This window comes from Anabrus simplex, chromosome 1, assembly GCF_040414725.1.
Source record: "Anabrus simplex isolate iqAnaSimp1 chromosome 1, ASM4041472v1, whole genome shotgun sequence".
Lineage (NCBI taxonomy): Eukaryota > Metazoa > Arthropoda > Insecta > Orthoptera > Tettigoniidae > Anabrus > Anabrus simplex.
This window is the reverse complement of record NC_090265.1, coordinates 1,659,479,507-1,659,499,201: the sequence shown is the minus strand read 5'-3', so window position 1 is coordinate 1,659,499,201 and position 19,695 is coordinate 1,659,479,507. Positions and strand designations below refer to the sequence as shown.

The following is a 19,695-nucleotide window of genomic DNA, read 5'->3' as shown; positions in this document are numbered from 1 at the left end:
AGTGTATGCTCACCTGGACATCCAAGAAAAGTACTGGTTAGATGCTGAAGCCAAATGAGGTGGTAGTAGTAGTAGTAGTAGTAGTAGTAGTAGTAGTAGTAGTAGTTTGGAATTTCAACTAATGCCATCTGGTGGAGATGAGTGGCAGCAGAACAGAGCACACCACAACTAACAACAATAGTCAGTCAGTGTAATTGTAATGTCATCATTGTTTATCATTATCTATTCATCATCATCATTTTCCAACTCCAGTTTCCTGCATGTGGTGTACAAATGCTTGTCATCTTGTCTCTGCATACATCTTCTGTTCCAGGACATCTTCCCATCTGAGACCTCTCTTCTCTACACCTGATTTCGCTGTGTCTATCCAGCATTTCCTTGACCTTCCCCTTGGTCTTTATCTTTTGACAGTAAGGTTGAATAATTTTCTGGTAGGTCTCATGCTTTTCATTCTCATAATGTGCCCGTACCACACCAGTCATTATTACACTGGAAATAGTGTAACTGTTCGCTCTCCTAAGATTAACATTAGAGGAGACAAAAGTTAATACCTGGGGGCACATGAATATAAATATAAACCATATGTGGCTTGCCCGAAAAATTGCCACGCAAATATAATCAATTATCATTCCATGGTTTCCCATTTCTCTATGTAATGTTTGGGCGCCAGCGTTACAGTTTTAAACAAAACTGTACCGCAAAATTTATATTTACTAGCATAGAGACTTATACTTAAATCACAGGGGTAGGATTTTAAATAATTAACCATTAAATATCGCTTGAGAAAGAAAATTAATGCAATATAAAATAAAATGAATTTATTATACAAAAATGAAATGAATCGGAAAAGTTCCTTTAAGCTTGGAGGGATTTTAGAATTTACGTTACTGAAATTAACTGTTGCTTGCTTTATCTAATTGAGGCTTACCAATTACAGCTTCCGTTGAGGTCATCTATATTCCATGGTTGCTCATTCCCCTCTTCTCATTGTAGAATTGGCTCCATGGACATCCTTCCTTCCTTCGGTGACATGATTTGGGCTATCTGGACTAGCACTCCCTAACTGCCTAGTCTTTAAATTAGGAATTGGCCCTATACTTGTGAAAATTGATCAGCATTGATTGTAGGAGGAGAAAATTCAGAGATATGAATTTTTCCATGTTATCAGTAATCTCAATCCAACTTAGCTATTCTACTGATACAAGACAGACTTATACCAAATTCCGTGGACTTGAACTAAACGTAGTTCTTCGTCCAGAGTAATTACTGAATATATCACAAGCCATAAGCTTGTTTCGTTTCACCCCGATCCGACAGCATCACAGCAGCTGAGTACTGTGTCGAAGCGACAACACACTGTACGAAAAATAACTATGTCTCGAAGCGACCACTCACTGTCTCAAAAATAATAAAGTAGTTGTGGTTGTGTGTGTCCGTGCTAGATAATATATCCAGGCTCTCCCCACTCTTGGTATCAGCTCAATACCAAATCTCTATACAACGAAGCATCTGATTCGTAGATTCCATTATCATCTCCCTCCCTTCATTCTTCACAAGTAACCAGTAGGCGTGGCGATGATGTAGTCGCCTGGCTTGCTAGCCTTGCACGTGGGTTGCTCTGTAATACCTTTGCTCATGAGTTAAACCCGTGAGTCATCCAACTTCCCTGCTTCAAGAATAACTTTTCCGTGTACACAAGTATGAGATGAAATGGCACCAACTCTGTCTCAACATTGACCATATTCACAATACAAAATGAATTCCTATCCTACACAATATAATAATTTAAATAATAAATGATGTTCTAATATATATAATATGATTCCAAAAGCCTTATTTACAAATGATTGAAGTTAAATTAATATGTCTTAATGAATAATTGCCGATGGTGGATAATCTTGATATCGAGTGATATCGCGTAAAAGGATTGTACACTAAATTAATATGGCTGGAGAAGCCTGGACGGTTACAATACGGATCTCAATTTCAGCTACCTTCCTATTTACTTCCTTTATGATTTTGTTCTTTTGAGAAGTTTGATTCATATTTCTAATCAATCTCATTATCTCATTTCTGTTGCCCGAATTCTGCTGTAGTCCTTGTATAGTATGGTACATGCCTCTAAACCATATGTGAGAAAAATGGTATGAAGTAGCTGTAGTGCAGGGTTATTTTTGCTTTTTGTGGTATTTTTTAGCCCCAGAGTAGGTTTCTGACTTGATTGTAAAAGTTTGATGCTTTCTGTGTCCTGCTGTGTATTTTCTGCTTCACAGTGTTGTCTTTCAAGATTGTGCTTCCGAGGTACTTGATGTGAGTGATTCTAATTGGGTTCCATCCAGAAAAAAAGAGGTTTCAATGCCAGTTTCCTGTTGATGGCCATTTTTACATTCTGTGTTTTACTTATCTTCAGCTCAATGTTATTGAACATATTGTTCCATTCTATCATTTTCTTCTGTACTTCAGCTTCTGATTCTCCCTGTAACATCGCATCATCATCAAATATTAGGGCATTTGGTCTGCTGTCCATTTTCTTGATAGACTTCATGATTTTGTCCATTACTGTTCTGAACAAGAGTGGTGATAGGGCACTTCTTTGTTGGATACCTCTGTTTGTTTCAAACCATTTCGATCATCCATGGCATGTCTGAACACAGCTGTAGAAATTTTGGTATAGCAACTTTACTTTATCAGTTAGATCTTGTTCCAAGGGATACTGTCATAGGCCTTTTCAATGCCCATAAATGTAATCACAAGATTCTTTCCACGAGTATTCTGTAAGCATTCTTATGGCAAAAATGAGATCCATAGTTCGTTTATCTTCCTAAGTCTCATTTCAGTGATCTTTTCCAGCAGCTTCATAGTGTGTCTACACACTGGGTCACCTGGTTGAAGAGCATGTTCTACAGTTATTTTATATGGCTCTAAGTGTAATAATTTAGTAGCCTCTGTTAAGATTCCTTTTTTCTTCTCATTCTTTGAGTGATTCTTCCTTTATTATTTTCTTCATATTCAATAGTCATCTCGGTTGTTTGTTCCTTAATCATCTCTGCTATCTTCTTCGTCTATAGGGGTGCCACGCACATTAGTAGCTTATAAAAATAATGACGACAATAACCACCAATATCACCAGTGATTGTTACCATGAAAAGTGAACAGTATTTTCACACAATGCTGAAATTAAGAAAATAATATGTGAATATCTCCATTGTTGTATCTCAAATCGTAAAAGTATAGGAGAAATAGAAGATCAGAAATTGGAATTTCTATCATTTTTGTTATGTTCATATTTTAGATAGAACTAATATTTCCATGATATTTGGGCATTTGTGAAAGAGAAAGTTTCTTTCCTTTTTAAAATGTTGTTCTAGAATGTTAAGGGTAGGCATGTCTTTTAGTGCTGATGTCGAAAATTTCTATGTTCATGTTACCTGAAAATTCACATCCAGTATCTCAAAAATCAAAAATCTCTTTATTTGCAAATGAGGTGTCTACCTCGGTGGCAAATGGTACACTAAAATACATTATTGTCAAGCACTAAATATTAAATTAACAAGGGAATAAAATTTTCCTATAATACAATATTATATAATTTACGCTAACAATTTTTTCTATTAAACACACAGCTCATCCTTAATAAATTTACATTGTTTACAAAATTCTACTTATAATATCTCCTGTACTACTTACAAATATAGTCATCTGATATACAGTATGTGGGATGGGATTACTTCAAATGATACTGTACAACTGGTATAAGATTACAATTTACATTGCATTTATTTACTTTTTCTTTTCTTTACCCATTCTGGAACCTAAGTAGCATAACGACCTCCTGCGTCTTAACCAGAGCCCCTTTTACCACCACTTTTCAGAGTTCAGAGTTTGCATGGTTGAAAAATTCAGAATCTTTGATATATTTTAGTGCTCCTGATATTTTTTTTGTATCTTGTTTTGAAACTTTGATTGGTTTATTTACTATCTAATGATTTAAAACAACTAAATACACAGTTCAGAAAATTCAGGGGAACATGTTTTGTAATGTCTGATATGTGAACGTTAATTTGGAAGATGGGGCTCCAATGGTCGTACAGCTTACCTTGAGACCTTAGCTGTTCAAGGTATGTCAAATCAAAGTTTTATTCCATCTGTAGACGTAGCCATGCATTAAACTGTCAGGTGACCGCTCAAAACAAAGTGAATAGCGGTGCGTCCGTGTGTCGTTGTGAGGTACACAGATTACTGCGGTCATTTGAGCACGTTATACGTAAACCAGCACATCCCATGAGACATCCTAAAGAGGTTCAAGTTGCAAGGGCCGTCACTTTGATCCAGGAAGGATGGGCTTTTTGTCGTGTTGCTGTGGATCTCGATGTCTCTCCGTCAGTTATTCACCGTGTGTGGAATCGCTACATAGGGACAGGCCAGTTAGCAAGGAGGGTTGGACAAGGTTGTGGACACATGACAACCCCACAGGATGACCGATGTCTGACCATCTATGCATTATGGGCGTCGTTCAGCAACTGCCAGAGAACTGCAACAAAACCTCAGGAGGGTCACTGGAGTCCCGGTGTCTGACCAGACAGTAAGGAACAGGTAAAGAGAAGTGTCCTTACGACCCAGACATTGTGTTCGAGTGCCCCGTTTAACGCAGCAACATCGTGTAGCTCTCCTTCTGTTTGCCCGTACCTACGTCAACTAGCAACTTCGCCAATGGAGACCTGTGTTGTTCACAGACGAGTCCAGATTTCCCCCCGGCATACTGTGATGGATGTCAACATGTATGGAGACACCGTGGTACATGCTAAATGTTGTCCAGGAAGGTGACCGATTTGGACAAGGTTCTGTGATGGTGTGGGGTGGCATCAGTATTGATGGCCGTACGGATCTGGTTGTCATCCATGGTAATCTTACCACTGCGGGGTACATTGAGCAGATATTGCTACAGCATGTGTTGGTCGCTGCATACAGTGTTGGCCCTGAATTTATACCCGTGCACGACAATGCCAGGGCTCATGTAGTGTGCATTACCAGAGCTGTCTTGCGAGAACTGGACATTCAAGAGATGGAATGGCTAGCAGCGAGTCCCGATGTTAATCCCATCGAGCATATGTGGGATAGGCTTGACAGAAGTGTTCGTGGGCATCCTATTCCACCACAGATTCTCCAAGGCCTCGAACAGGCTCTCATTGAAGAATGAGACCTGATACCACAACGTGACCTCCATCGACTTACACGGAGCTGTGAGGGCATACACCATACTGAAGCTTTCCAACCATGATAAAAATCCACCCTGGAGGACTGTTATCACTTTGATTTTTCCCCTATTTAGACACTTCTTTTGTATACTTCAACGGTAAAGAATAAAGGTTTAATTGATAATGTACGGTACCTGGGTGTGAGGTATTGTTTTGTGGAGCATGGCATACGTTAGAAACATGTTACCCTAATTTTTTTGAACTGTGTATTTGTATTTTTACAGATTTTCATAATTTATTAAATAAACCCAATAATAATAATAATAATAATAATAATAATAATAATAATAATGTTTCTTTTTTCGGAGACGTGGAGGTGCTGGAATTTAGTCCCACAGGAGTTCTTTTTATGTGCCAATAAATCTACCAACATGAAGTTGACATATTTGAGCACCTCCAAATACCACCGGACTGAGCCAGGATCGAACCTGCCAAGTTGGGGTCAGAAGGCCAGCTACTCAACCGTCGGAGCCACTCAGCCCAGCTAAATAAACCCCACTGTTACTGTAAATAAGTGTAGTGTTTCACTGTTCAGATCGACCATTAAGTTTCAGATAGCCAAAGCTCTTGCACTTTTCAATCGGCCATAGATTTTAATGCACATTTTCTCTCCAACAGCTTTCTCTTCCGACTATGATGAAGAGGAAACAGAGAGAGCAGCCTCAAGAATATAAACTCCAAATATTTGTTGGTTTTCTTTTCATGTGCATCGTGTCTCTAGTTGGATTTTCTTATGTATATTATCATCAACAAGTTTTACAAGTAAGTAAATCTTCATTGTAGACTCTTATAACTTCAGCATTCAGTCTATGAATCAACTATGTACTTCCACAATCCTCTGTTTGCCTTGTTAAGTTTCAAACCTCTTTAAAGATAAATACTTAAAAATTCAGTCGTTCCATCGTATCCTTGGTCATCCTCTACTTGTCTTACCCTCCATGGCTAAGTCCTTTATTCTCCTTCCTAACCTTTGCTCCATTTGCCTCACATGACCCTACGGCAAAAGCAAATTTATATGTACTGCTTAATCTGTTGAGTTCATTCTTAACTTATTCTTTATCTCCTCTTTGTGACTGTCCTCCAACCATTGTTCCCACTTATTTGTGCAGTAATTATTCTCAATGTTTTCATATTTGTTACTTCTAACTTCTGAATAAGATATGTTTAGCTCACCCAACTTTCACTCCCATATGGCAAAGTCCATCTGTAGAGAAGTTTATGTAAAAATTTCATTCAGGAGTTCACTTCCTTCTTATAAAATTCCAATGATTGCAACTATGAGTAATGGCGTTAGCTCTGTTACAGCTTGATTCAATTTCACTTACTATATTACCATCCTAGAAGAATATGCATCCTAAGTACTTGATATGATTCATCCTTTCTAGGATCATATTACTACCTTAAGCTACTCGTCCACGATGCAACTAAAATGGCATGCAACTTCGATTTGAGCAAGAAAAGTTGAGTGGCTTCGTGTAAACAGTCACGCAATTCGAAAAGTTGCACGCGCCACTCGAATTCTGTGCAACTTTCAAGTTGCGTGCAAAGTCAAAAGTGGCATCGTGTACACAGCAGAAGAGAGAAAGTTGCGCCATCTGAAAGTGGCGTGAAAAGTTTAGATCATTTTTGTGGCGCAACTTTCTCACGTGGCCCTCTGCTGTGACATTATACTGATGTTTGAGAGGTTCACACTCGGGAATAAATTAACGTAAGTACGTATCTGTATATCCTTTATTGTAAATGAAATATAACATGCCTGAAAATAGATACACATCTTAGTAATAATTGCATAATTTACGTAAGTTCATTTACAGGTTACAATGTCTCAGAACACGAAATGAACGAGGGAGATGACGAGAAAGCTGATATATTTAGTTGAAACACAAGAATGTTTATGGAAGGTTGAGGCAACGGACTACAGAAATAAACAAGAACGGCAGAGAGCGTTCATCACGATGTAAATAGCATCACAAACTACAGATATTACACGTGAAATGGAGCATGTCGGTATCAATGACTGATAACTGTCACCTGTAACAAAGCAAAATGTAGGAAATTACAATAAGCTAAAAGAAATGATTCCTTATGTGAAAATCCATATTTTTAAAAAATCGGCTTACCTGTTGCTAAATATCTCAATGTCAACACAAGGCATTCCGTTGGTGATATTCATTTTCTCATTAGCGTGTCTTTCTTTTGTATCAACGGCGCTGCTCTTCTCAGCAGATATTCAAAATCAGTCGCTGACTTTCGCAGGATTTTCTTGCAGAAGACTTGGTCTCCCATGTACAATTTCTGTAGCACGTTATTAACAACACCACAATGTTCACGACCTAAAATCTGTTTCCTCATCCAACATTTCCGTTTCGCTCTTTCTCGTCTTTATTTTCGTCGCCATAATAAAATCAGCGATAAGCATGCCGCCGATAACACCTCACCAGAAGACATGCTTGCTACTATCAATACTCACATCTGCTAGAACAGCTGACTAGGAAAGTTGCATGCGAGAAAACTTGCGCCACTTAAATAGCGTGGTGTAAACACTCGGTGCAACATTTCCTTGGGCGCGCAAGTTTTCGTGTTGCGCAATAAGAAAAAAGGCAAACTTGCGTGCTGTGTGTAAACAGTGCCTGCCATTTTTCTTGCGCAACACAAAAGTGGCATGCAAGTTTTGTTGCATCGTGGACGAGTACCTTTACATTCAGTCCTCTTAAGTTTCTTTCCAATTAACATAACTTTGTCTTAGAAATGCTAATTTTTATATCATACTCGCTGCATCTATTTTCAAGGTCTTGAGATATTAGATTTCAGGCTTTTTATCACAGGTTCCTATTCAGTCCAAGCAGTTGGCATAGGCAAAGTTGCTGAGTACATTTCCATCCAACTGAATCCCTCAAAGCTCATTATTGGGTACTCTCTCTTTTTGTCATATTCATAAATGGTATAACAACATTTATACAACATAGTAATTGCCTTCTCTATGCTGACAATCTGAAGAACTTTAGGGTGGTGAATATTGAGGTGGAATGTAAGTTACTACAGTCTGACTTAAATCCCCTTAGTAACTGGTGTGAAAAGTTGCTATTTGATTTGAAAATTTTAAAATATAATATAATTATTCATGTAAGTCAGAACCAATAAATTAACCTTATCATTTATACAATTTTCAAATAGCTTGTGTGAATGAAATAAATGATCTTGCTGTGACACTTTCAAACTGTTACAGTCTTTCTTTTGAGAAACATTTAGACAAAATTTCTAGGAAAGGGTTTAAATTACTTGGCTTTCTGAAAAGAAACTGCACCAAATTTGTTTCTTCTAGAACTTTGATAACTTTGTTTTGCACTCTAATCAAGCCATCGTTAGAATTCTGTTAAGAGGTGTGGCTACCTTCTCAGCAGTATTTAATAAAAACTTGGAAAGACTCCAAATAAGGTTCATGAAATGGATCAGCTATAAAGGTTTGGGTCTTTCTCTCTCTTCGTCCAATTATGAGTCGTCTTGCAAGATTATGAGTTTGAGGACATTGCACTCGCACCACACATAAGTCAATGCCCTCTTTCTTTGTAAATGTTTGATGAATAGAGTAGATTGCTCAACATTGTTGGAGTTTATTCCATTACATATTCCTTGCTGTAATACTAGGCAAAGGTATATTTTCCATCTGCCTAAAATGAGAACTGTGGCTCGGGCAAGCTCATGGCTGCCGAGCGCACAAAAATCGCTGAATAAAGTGGGTGAATCTGTGGACCTTTCTCACGTACCACCCTCTAAAATAAGACATGCCCTAACAACCTCAAGAATGTAAGCTCCTCTCTGTATAAATATGTAAATACCAGCATTTATTTATAAATGTATTTAGATTTATTTTAACTATGGTAATTATTTTTGGAGATTCATTGTTATTTATTTAAGCTGTTATAAATATGTACATATAAATGTCTCTAGATTTAGTTTATCATGGTATTTATTTTAGGAGATTCATTTCTGTTTATTTAAGGTGTATTTGTTGTATATAATGTTTAATTGAATCATCTATAATTGGGTAAATAACATGTTGATGATAAATAAATCAATCTATCTACCTATCTATGTATAACCCCTGCCAGTTTATTCCTTTAAGTAAATAATCCATGCAAATTATAAATAATAAAGATGAAAGATTACAGCCTTGTTTAACCCCTGTAACTACTTTGAACCAAGAACTCATTTTGCCATCTATTCTAACTGTGTCTCAATTGTTTACATAAATGCTTTATTAGCCTCTAATAACTAACACTTATCACCTAATCCCTCATTATGACCATCCTCTTTTCTCCTTGTACTCTGTCGTATACCTGTTCTAGATTTATGGAAGTAGGCTTTGTTAGTATTATTTTTGTAATACTTGAAAAACTATTTTATTTGAAAGCTTTCTAATATAAATGTATTTCTCTTCCAGCGAGCGTATTTCGATCGTATACGATTCAACAACAACGACAGAATAGTTAAAGTCTTCAATAATCATGGCCATGCAATAATTTTTGGCCATCTTGGAACAGGTCTTGGTCAGGATACAGCATTTCGATGCCTTCAAAAAGATGAACTTAATGATGGATCAGTGTGTATGGAGTGGATGCATAAGTCCAGACTCTACATACATTATAAACAAATAGGCAGCAGTCGTTGTTACAGGATAACATGGCAAAGTTTATCAGAGGGATTATTTCCCACAGACTGTTATGATTGGTCAGGACATGGTCACTGGTATGGTGGTGGACAAACCCAGGGCATGAAGTGGCCAGTAGAACAAGGGCAGGTGAAAATGGCACCATTCGTAACAGGTGACACCAGAATCCACCAATGGGGTAATGTGTTGAATGGCTACTTTGTGAATTCAAATGGAGTAACCATATTCATCGATCCAAACACACCTCTGTATGTTTCTGTTAATGCTGAAAATACAAAAAAATTTTGCCTTCAAGCAAAGTATGATAATTTTGCTTATGTTTATCGTCATAGACCCCTTCCACAACTGAATTACTCCATGTGCACATCATCCAACATGACTTCACTTCACTCCTACTTGTTTAGGAATCCATTGTATAATTTGACAGAAGATGAGAGAGAAGTGATCCACACAATAATGACAGAACCGGTTTGGCACATCACACCACCAACAAGTGAGGAACTAACTGAAATACTTATTTCCAATTATACAGAAGAAGTCATTGCTTTAGGTTTTTTTAGACAAGGTCATGTTTTGCTCAATGAATACTGGCAAGCTGATATAGGAGATTTCTTGGTAGATTCAACTCGTTTCCCAACTATGGACACGACTATTAATGTAATGCAGCGTCGTGGTTTCCGAATAATCTTTACTCTTCAACCTTTTGTGAGTACTGAATCAGTTAACTTTCGAGAAACAGTGAAAGAGGGTTTTCTTGTGACGCAGAGAGCAACCGAACACAATATCCCGACACTAACTCGATATAAGAATGTGCAAAGTGCTGGAGTGCTCGACCTTACAAATACACGCACAGTACCATGGCTGCAAACCAAACTTCAGTCATTGGTTGAAAAATATAAAATAGATGCATTTTATGTTGATGTAGGTTCTGCATACGACATGCCATATTATTATAGATTCAAAAGCCACCTTACTAATCCTGATCAATATAAAGCTATCTTTACTGAAAGTATTAGGCAGCAAGTTGATGTGGTAGGTATGTCAGGTGCTATTACAAGACCTAAGGGTCCAGTATTCGTCTCTCTTCCTCCATATCCTTCATCATGGGAGTCTTTGAGAGCTATAATACCTACAGTGCTTACATATGGTGTAATTGGATACCCACTTGTAATGCCAGGACCTGTTGGTGGAGATTATCTACTGACCCAACTACAGGAAAGTGATAATGCAACAGACTCACAGACACTCTTGATGCTACCTGAGAAAGAACTCTACATGCGATGGATGCAGTTGGCAACTTTTCTTCCAGTGATGAGCTTCAAATACCTGCCTAACAAATATGGAGATGAGAAAGTTGTGGAAATGGCAAAAGTTCTAACAAATCTGCGTGTAAAAACAGTAAGTAGTTGTAGATTAGTTTTTACATTTCTTCTCCACCACCACCATCATCATCATCATCATCATCATTCCCCTTTTCAACTCAGCCAGGTTGGGACGTTAATGACACATTTCCAACTCCCCCTCTCCAACTGCCATTCTTGTTTTTCAACCACTCCTTATTATGTTGTTCTTAATCGAGTCCAACCACCCTTAGTCAGGATCTCTTTCTTGTTCTCCTTCCTTCAGTCTTAGCCTCTATCATCTGCTTTAGTGTCCATCCCTCTTCAGATCTTTTGACATGTCCTAAACATCTTGGTTTATTTCTCTTCATTTTGTCAGACAGCTTTTCCTGTCTGATTTCCTTCCTGATATCCTCATTTTTTACTCTGCCCTTTCTTGTCTTTCTTATCTTAAAAATTTCATCTTACTGGCCTGGACTGAACTCTTCAACTCTTCTATCATCGTATCAGTGTCCAGATTTTTGCTGCTTATTTCAATATGGGATAAATAATACATCTTATACATCACCTTTTTTACACTTCCTTAGTACATACATCAAGTCATTATGCTTATTTTACATAAATATGGCAAGATATGTTATCATATGAAATACTCGATCAAATGAAAAACTGCACATTTTCCCTTTTAACGAACAGTACTATGTTTTTTTTGCAATAACAAAGTTTTTATTGTAATCCACCTGTTCAATACATTATAATGTTGTCACATTTAAAATATCATCATTAATAGACAACTTATTTGTGGGACATGTTTCTGAATCTCGAAGAATGGTTATGATCGTAAACAATGAATCAAGAAATATTGAAAACATTTTTTCACAAACTTAAACTTACTCCATTAGAATATCATAAAATACATACTCTTTGGTGACATGCCTTAATAACATGGGCTTAGTAGGAGATGTACATTAAAACTGTGGTAGAATGAGTTATTCTAAAATACTTAAAACAAGTAGCATGTTTAACATCTTTGAAAGGTAAAATTCAATCTTAAGAACTAAATTTAAAAATTTCTTTGTAATGAGATCTGGTAAAAAAAGTTTTATATCCTTTAAGGATAAAAGTCTATAAAGATTCAAAGATCTCTTCGATTTGATAATTGGACTTATGACAGGATCAACCAAATCTGAATCTCGAAGAATGGTAAGGTTTGTAAACATTGACTCAAGAACCGTTAAATCACTATTTCACAAACTCAAACTTACTCTACTAGGGTATCATAAAATACAGAATTTTTGGTGACATGCCTTAATAACTTGGTTTTAGTAAGAGAGATACATTAAAAGTGTGGTAGAATGAGTTGTTCTAAAATACGATACTTAAAACAAGTAGCATGTCTAACATCTTAGAAAGACATGAAATTCAATCTTAAGAACTAAATTGAAGATTTCTTTGCAATGATGTCTGGTGAAAAAGTTTTATATCCCTTAAGGATAAGAGTCTATAAAGGTTCAAAAATCTCGTCGATTTGATAATTGAACTTGTAACAGGATAATATTGGTCTTCATGATATTTAAATGCTTCTTGTCATTTGACCTCGGCGAGTGCTGTTGAATAAATAGCTCTTGTTGACGTCGGTGACCATACGTTGAAATTACAGATTTAAATAGGTATGATTGAAAGGGATGTAAGTCGACGATCATGGTTAAAAGTTGTTATGGAGTTTATATTGTTGTATTTCTGCAACAAGAAAAGGAATCATGTAAGTAATCAGAAGTTGTGTTGCTAGTTAATTTGCATATCCACTTGTTCTATAATATTGGTAAGTTTTAATCATCTTTACGTGCTGTACTCTTATTCTGTTTACATTATACTCGCGTAATACATTCACTATTTTTTTCTTTCCTTCTTACAGACTATGTAAGGTTCATCTCAATCTGGCAGCATAATAATTTATTTGACAACATTTAAATACCACTCTATATTATTTTTAATATGATCCAATTTGATTTTGATAAGGGAGTATTGGATTAAGGAGGTCACATTTGACGTCATATTGCAACAGTGCTCAACATTCTTTTTTTGCAAAGACATGTTTATATGGAGAAGACAAGATGGACTTTACTTCCATACCATTATTTATTAGTTTTTAATATGTTATGTTGTATATGTTACAGTTTTAGTTTTCTTAGTGGGGGGCCCCCGCTGTTTCATTAGGTCTTAATGTAATATATGAATTTTAACCTATATAGCTGAAGAAGAGAATTAATATATTTCTCAAAACATCTACTTCTAAAGTGTGAAATGTAAATAAATTTTAATACACAGTATTGACTAGGCAGATTGCCCATCTCTCTATTTACTCTTCTCAGACTTTAACTTCAGCAAATATAACCACATGGAATCACATGGTCTGCATAAGTGCAGTTGACTGGTATTGCTAGTAGTTAACCAGACAAGTAAGACGATATAGATTTTGATCCCCATAGGGAACTTTAAATGTTCTGGATGAGTAAATTCATAATTCCAATGTAATTATAAATTTCCAATAAGGGACCATTGGAAATCTGTATCATTTGATGGCCTAGCAGGCATCAAATTTTGTAAAAGAGACCAAGTCTCTCACAGTGCATTGGCACTGCCTGAGCCTCCACTACACACATTAGCCCTGCATCTTGGTAGGTGTGCTAGTTACCGACTGATGACCCCAAATTAGCAGACTGCATTGAAACACTGGCAACCAGAATGAGTTAGCTGGGGAATTGAGAAATTTTCAATAACTGACCAATTATTTTGGATTTACAGACAAGTTAGTTCACAATTACATCACATGACATGGTCACAAAAATCTATTGGAACTGTCCGTTCATCATCTGTCCCCACCTGTATTCTATCTTTGATGGTCATTTGATATAATTTGTCTTGTTTTCAGGTCAACCCTATTGTAAAAAAGTACATTGAAGCTCTTGGAGATCTTGATGAGGGATTACCACTAATAAGACCACTGTGGATGCTTGACCATGCAGATCCAATTTGCCACTCAGTAGTTGATGAATTTCTTGTGGGAGATGAACTGATTGTGGCCCCTATCTTGACGAATAACGCAACAATGAGGGAGGTGTACCTGCCAGCAGGAGTGTGGAAGGATGGAATAGACGGTAATTTAAGGAAAGGAAGTCGCTGGCTACACCATCACATGGTTCCTCTAGATAAAATTGCTTATTTTGTAAGAATGCCTGACAACACGAGGTTTTAAGTGTAATTAATGGAGATTCATTGTAGTGATACGAAACTAAAGACAACGAAGTAAAATTGTTCCTCACTTTAAACTGCTTCCACGTCAGAATCATTTGTACATGATCAATAATGATACCTTAAAGTGAAAATTTATGGTAGTGTGGATAATTTTCACCTAATTGTAAAAGAGAAGAGTGTTAAATTTATTAACTGAAATCAACAATCCAACAGACATTAAACAAATGGGGAACAATTTAGTCGGATTGCTGTGTGTAGTGTTATCTGAACCGATACCATGTCTATAGAATTGACAAAATCTTCAAGGTGAACAGTCTGTGAGTTTCCCATGCACGTGGTGAGGGCTGCATGGATCACACAGCCTGTACTTGGGACCAAATGGCAACAAGAGTCCTGCTGTGCCAGACTGTAACTTCAATATAAGAGTCACTGGCTTATACAAGTAAAAATACAAAATAAAAAGGGATTGCTTAAAAGTTATATATACCTGCAAAAACTGCTACATGACATATTTCAGCTTAGAACTTTGCCTGGTAAGGTTTTGTCAGCTGAGGTTTAATACTATGTGAATAACTTCAAAGAATTCTCACTCTTATGATATATGTATGCTGCAGGTCAGTATTTCTCCCACGATATTATCACATAACGGTTTTTGCAGGTGGAACAACGATATACTCGTCTGTGTCAGATGTTGAAACTGCTTTTCTTCATTTTCCAATTATTTCTGGTTGTTCGTACAGAGCCATAAGAAGTTCCTGTTTACCAAGAAATGTTGTCTTTGCTTGTTATCTCAAACATTTTCCATTCACCCAAATTTTAAAACTAATTTGCTAACTGCATTACAACTTGGAGCTTGATCATCAGGGAAATTTTCTTGAAAAGAAGAAAGATCCTTACAGCAAGAATCGATTCAGAATGCATGTACAAATCGTAAATGAATACTCATTGTGGAAAGGAATATTTAGTCTATTATTACCCATAGCTTTCTTAGCACACTGCTATACATATGCAGTTTCAGCAGCTGCTTAGCTCAGACTTACAGCTTCTATGAAGCTTGGGATTCCCAAATTTTTGTCTGTGGCCTTACCTGACATCGTAGTTGGACTGGATCCAAGCACACATGGACAACATGCTTTCTGTTCACTCACTACTATAAAAGGCCATACAATTCACCATGTTACCATTCCACATATTATTAGTGTTACTTTCTTATTTATATAGTTTATTAAATATTTAATTCAGTTAAAGTAAGTTACTGTAAACTCCTGACTATACACATGCAGAATATCTAATTTGAAGATTATCTGTGCATAGTCAAGTGTGAGTTTCAATCTGCTTAATTATTTAGCTTCAACCTCTATAAATTAGAGTATCCGTTTTGAAGAAACCGTTTGCACAGATATCTGAAAAACAAAGAGTTTGGATGAATTCCTGCATATAGTGTTACATGACTCAGAGGACTGCTATAAGTAGAAAGGCTCTTAAAATTATGACTAATTTAATTTAAAGCCAAGGATAGGGTAAATTTAATTGTTACTTCTCAATATATTTTACACAGGTTTCAAGCTCATAAGGAAGGTGATTAGCACTTCTAAACCAAAAAATATGGCTTGTGGATAGAGTGTAAGATTGTATATATGAGCTCCTGGTCACAACCCCCAGATGGAGCAGATGTTTAAAGTACATGGTCTCCAAATGTTGACGTTGGCTATGTTTCTTGGAGAAGAGGCCTTCTGTAATGAAAGAGCCTCAGTCACAAGCAAACTGTAACTGAGAAGGGTAGCAGGTAGTTTTCTGGAAAAAAGAAAGCTACTTGTATTTCCAAATGTGCTCTTATTGAAAATAATACTGTAACCATACCAATGACTACTGTGGAGGAAAAACAAGGTGTTTCTCTACATTTGGAATAAAGACATTCCTTAAGAGTGCATTGGCAACTGAAAGGTGAAAACACATTGGCTATGATCAAGAGATTTGTTACAGTTAAAGAAAGAAAGGTGGACCTGTCATAAGTATTAAGGTAAGCCTGCGTGTATTATGATATATTATCTTCTAATGTTTATACTTTGTGTGTAAATATAGGTATCATCCATGTCTGTATTTGAACCATACCGTGACCCTCCTATATCAAACTCCATGAGCCATCACTGTGATAAACAATTGCAAGATGTTCAAAAATGCCTTAATTACATGAAATAATGAAAATGAATAGATGTAAGTTGCCAGAAATACATACAATACAATGAGGAGGAGCCTCAAAGCCCTTTTTATGTAAGATTGATCATACAGTAGATCATCCAGTTCTTCAAAAAAGTTACTTAAAAGTATGGTTTAGTTGGCTCATAAATCGTTGTCAACATTTTCTGGTACCTCAAATCTTCTTCAGACAACTGATGAGAGTAACAGCTCATTGTCTGTTTCTGCCACAGCTAGACAATGTATAGACATTGAAAAATAACTAGGGAGATTACACTCTAGAAGAAATGTTATTCTCTGTGCTGTAAATCATCATCAATATCCTGATCATCTTGAAGGTTGTGGTTTGCAGCAGCTGGAGCAAAGGTCCTGTATGCATTTCTGTCATGAGCAAGTTGTTTCATGTTTTGGTACCTCATACAGCCAACATCTTTTAAAATTTTTTTTTGGATATCTTGGCCTTCCTCTGCTATTCCTTCCTTTGTGTCTTCCCTCTAATATGCGGGCTGATGACCTAGATGTTAGGCCCCTTTAAACAACAAGCATCATCACCCTCTAATATACTTGGTAAGATCCCTCCTTGCCACAGTATATGCCTTAGTAGGCTGCATTTTTGTCAGACAATGTTTTCCCATAAGCTCTGTTTTTCTTTTTATTTGTCCCAATGAAGGACGCGAACACAGGACTACACTGATACTTTGATGTGATTTTGTTGCCATACAACACGCTCATGTCACCTGCAATAGATGGAGTGCAGTCAATGACAGGAAAGAATATCAGATTTTATGGACATCTAATAAAAGTCTATAATGATCTCCAGTGTCCTCCAATACACTGCTTGATACACAAGGAAAATTTCTGTACTTTAAATAAAGTGAGCTGTGGGAGACTCCTGAAGTGTTTTCTTTTACATTGCATGAGGAGATAGCTTTATTTACTAAAGCAAAGCAACATAATGTCCCTCAACTTTCCGACCCAAATTGGTTGAACGATTTGGCATTTTTAACAGAGTTAACCAAACATTTAAACATGTTAAATCTGCAGCTTCAGCTTCAGGAAAGTGAAAGATTGTTTACCTCTCTCTTGGATTATGTCAATGAATTTAAGTTAAAGTTGAGAGTGTGTGTGGATTAGTCAACTGTAAGGATGGGAAACAGGACATTTGTAAAATGTATTTGTACATGTAAATTTCATTATCAGTGAAAATGTGGAAAAGTACATATGCATTTTTCAGTCTTTAATGAAGGAATTTGAGTCTCATTTCCAAATGATAGGAAAGTGCAGAACAAAACTTAAAAAAAAAAAAAAAAAAAAATTGTACCTAATTTCCTTCAGTTTCCTCCAAAGATGTTGCTATATAAATGCAAAGTGGATTCACAGAACTCCAGTGAGACCTTGAACTGAAGGATAACATATGACCATCACAACAGTTTAGGTCTCTTTTATGAAGATTTTCCACATAACACTTTTCCAATACTTAACAAACTAGACAGCGACATTTTGTGCATGTTTGGTTCACCTGTAGGTGTGAACAATAATGAGTGTAATGAAATCTTCTGTTCAAATAGATTATCAAATACCATCTAAACTGCGTTGTTCCATATTAAGCCGGCTAAATCGATATCACCTCAAATCCCAATCTGACTCACATGCAGCAGCCAGTTGCACATGTAAAAAAAAAAAAAAAAAAAAGCTTTAGTAAGGAAGCCACAGCGTTAAATAAGTGTTTACTTTTAAAAGTGTTATGTATGTTTGATGAACTGTTATTAATAATTTCTTTTTTGAATTTGATTGAATTAATTTGCAGATACAAGTATATAGAAGCTTAGAACTCTTCTTCTTCTTCTTCTTCTTCTTCTTCTTCTTCTTCACCGCTGACTTGGGCGTTTGGGCCCTCCAACCATCTTCGATAATCCGTTTTGTCCTGTGCCAGATGCCTTGGTTCATTTGGGTCTTCTTCTCATTACTTAGCAATATCACTGACCACATGATCCCTGTGGAGATCTCTTCTGGCTCCCTTGCTTAGATTTCCTCTCATTATCCATGCAGATCTGGCAAACAAACAAATCAAGTGACTTCTTGTCAATATCATCTACTACAGATGACACCCCAAGCTGTTCTCTAACAGCTTTGTTCCATATTCTCTCTCTCTCTTAGTCCTGTTGACAACTCGACGTAGGTTTTCCACTCCTGATGATGACTATTTCACTGTATTAACAACAAACATTTTAAAGCTTTGCCGTGTTGCCCATATCAATCAATCAATCGATCAATCGATCAATCAATCAATCAATCAATCAATCAATCAATCAATCAATCAATCAATCAATCAATCAATCAATCAATCAATCTGTTGTTTTCCTAGCCTTTTCTTAAATGATTACAATGACATTGGAAATTTATTGAACATCTCCCTTGGTAAGTTATTCCAATCCCTAACTCCCCTTCCTATAAATTAATATTTGCCCCAATTTGTCCTCTTGTATTCCAACTTTATCTTCATATTGTGATCTTTCCTACTTTTAAAGACACCACTCAAACTTATTTGTCTACTAATGTCCTTCAACGCCATTTCTCCGCTGACAGCTTGGAATATACCACTCAGTCGAGCAGCTCGACTCCTTTCTCCCAGTTCTTCCCAGCCCAAACTTTGCAGCATTTTTGTAACGCAACTCTTTTGTCGGAAATCACCCAGAACAAATCGAGCTGCTTTTCTTTGGATTTTTTCCAGTTCTTGAATCAAGTAATACTGGTGAGGGTCCCATACACTGGAACCATACTCTAGTTGGGGTCTTACCAGAGACTTATAAGCCCTCTCTTTAAAACATCCTTGCTACAACCCCTAAACACCCTCATAACCTTGTGCAGAGATCTGTATTCTTTATTTACAATTCCATTAATGTGATTACCCAAATGAAGATCTTTCCTTATATTAACACCCAGATACTTACAATGATCCCCAAAAGAAACTTTCACCCCA

At 36.6% G+C, this 19,695-nt stretch overlaps 1 protein-coding gene across 2 annotated transcripts in view; it reads left to right on the top strand.

Moving 5' to 3' along the window:
- The window catches only part of LOC136881637 (myogenesis-regulating glycosidase), a 297,181-nt gene extending 281,965 nt beyond the window's left edge, over window positions 1-15,216 (top strand). For both annotated transcript variants that reach the window (XM_067154167.2, XM_067154166.2), the window contains exons 5-7: window positions 5,874-6,017; window positions 9,697-11,322; window positions 14,197-15,216. In XM_067154167.2, coding sequence (XP_067010268.2) covers window positions 5,874-6,017; window positions 9,697-11,322; window positions 14,197-14,520 — 2,094 coding nt within the window. In that variant the 3' untranslated portion in view covers window positions 14,521-15,216. The remainder of the gene's footprint in view (window positions 1-5,873; window positions 6,018-9,696; window positions 11,323-14,196) is intronic.
- Window positions 15,217-19,695: the final 4,479 nt, after the last annotated feature.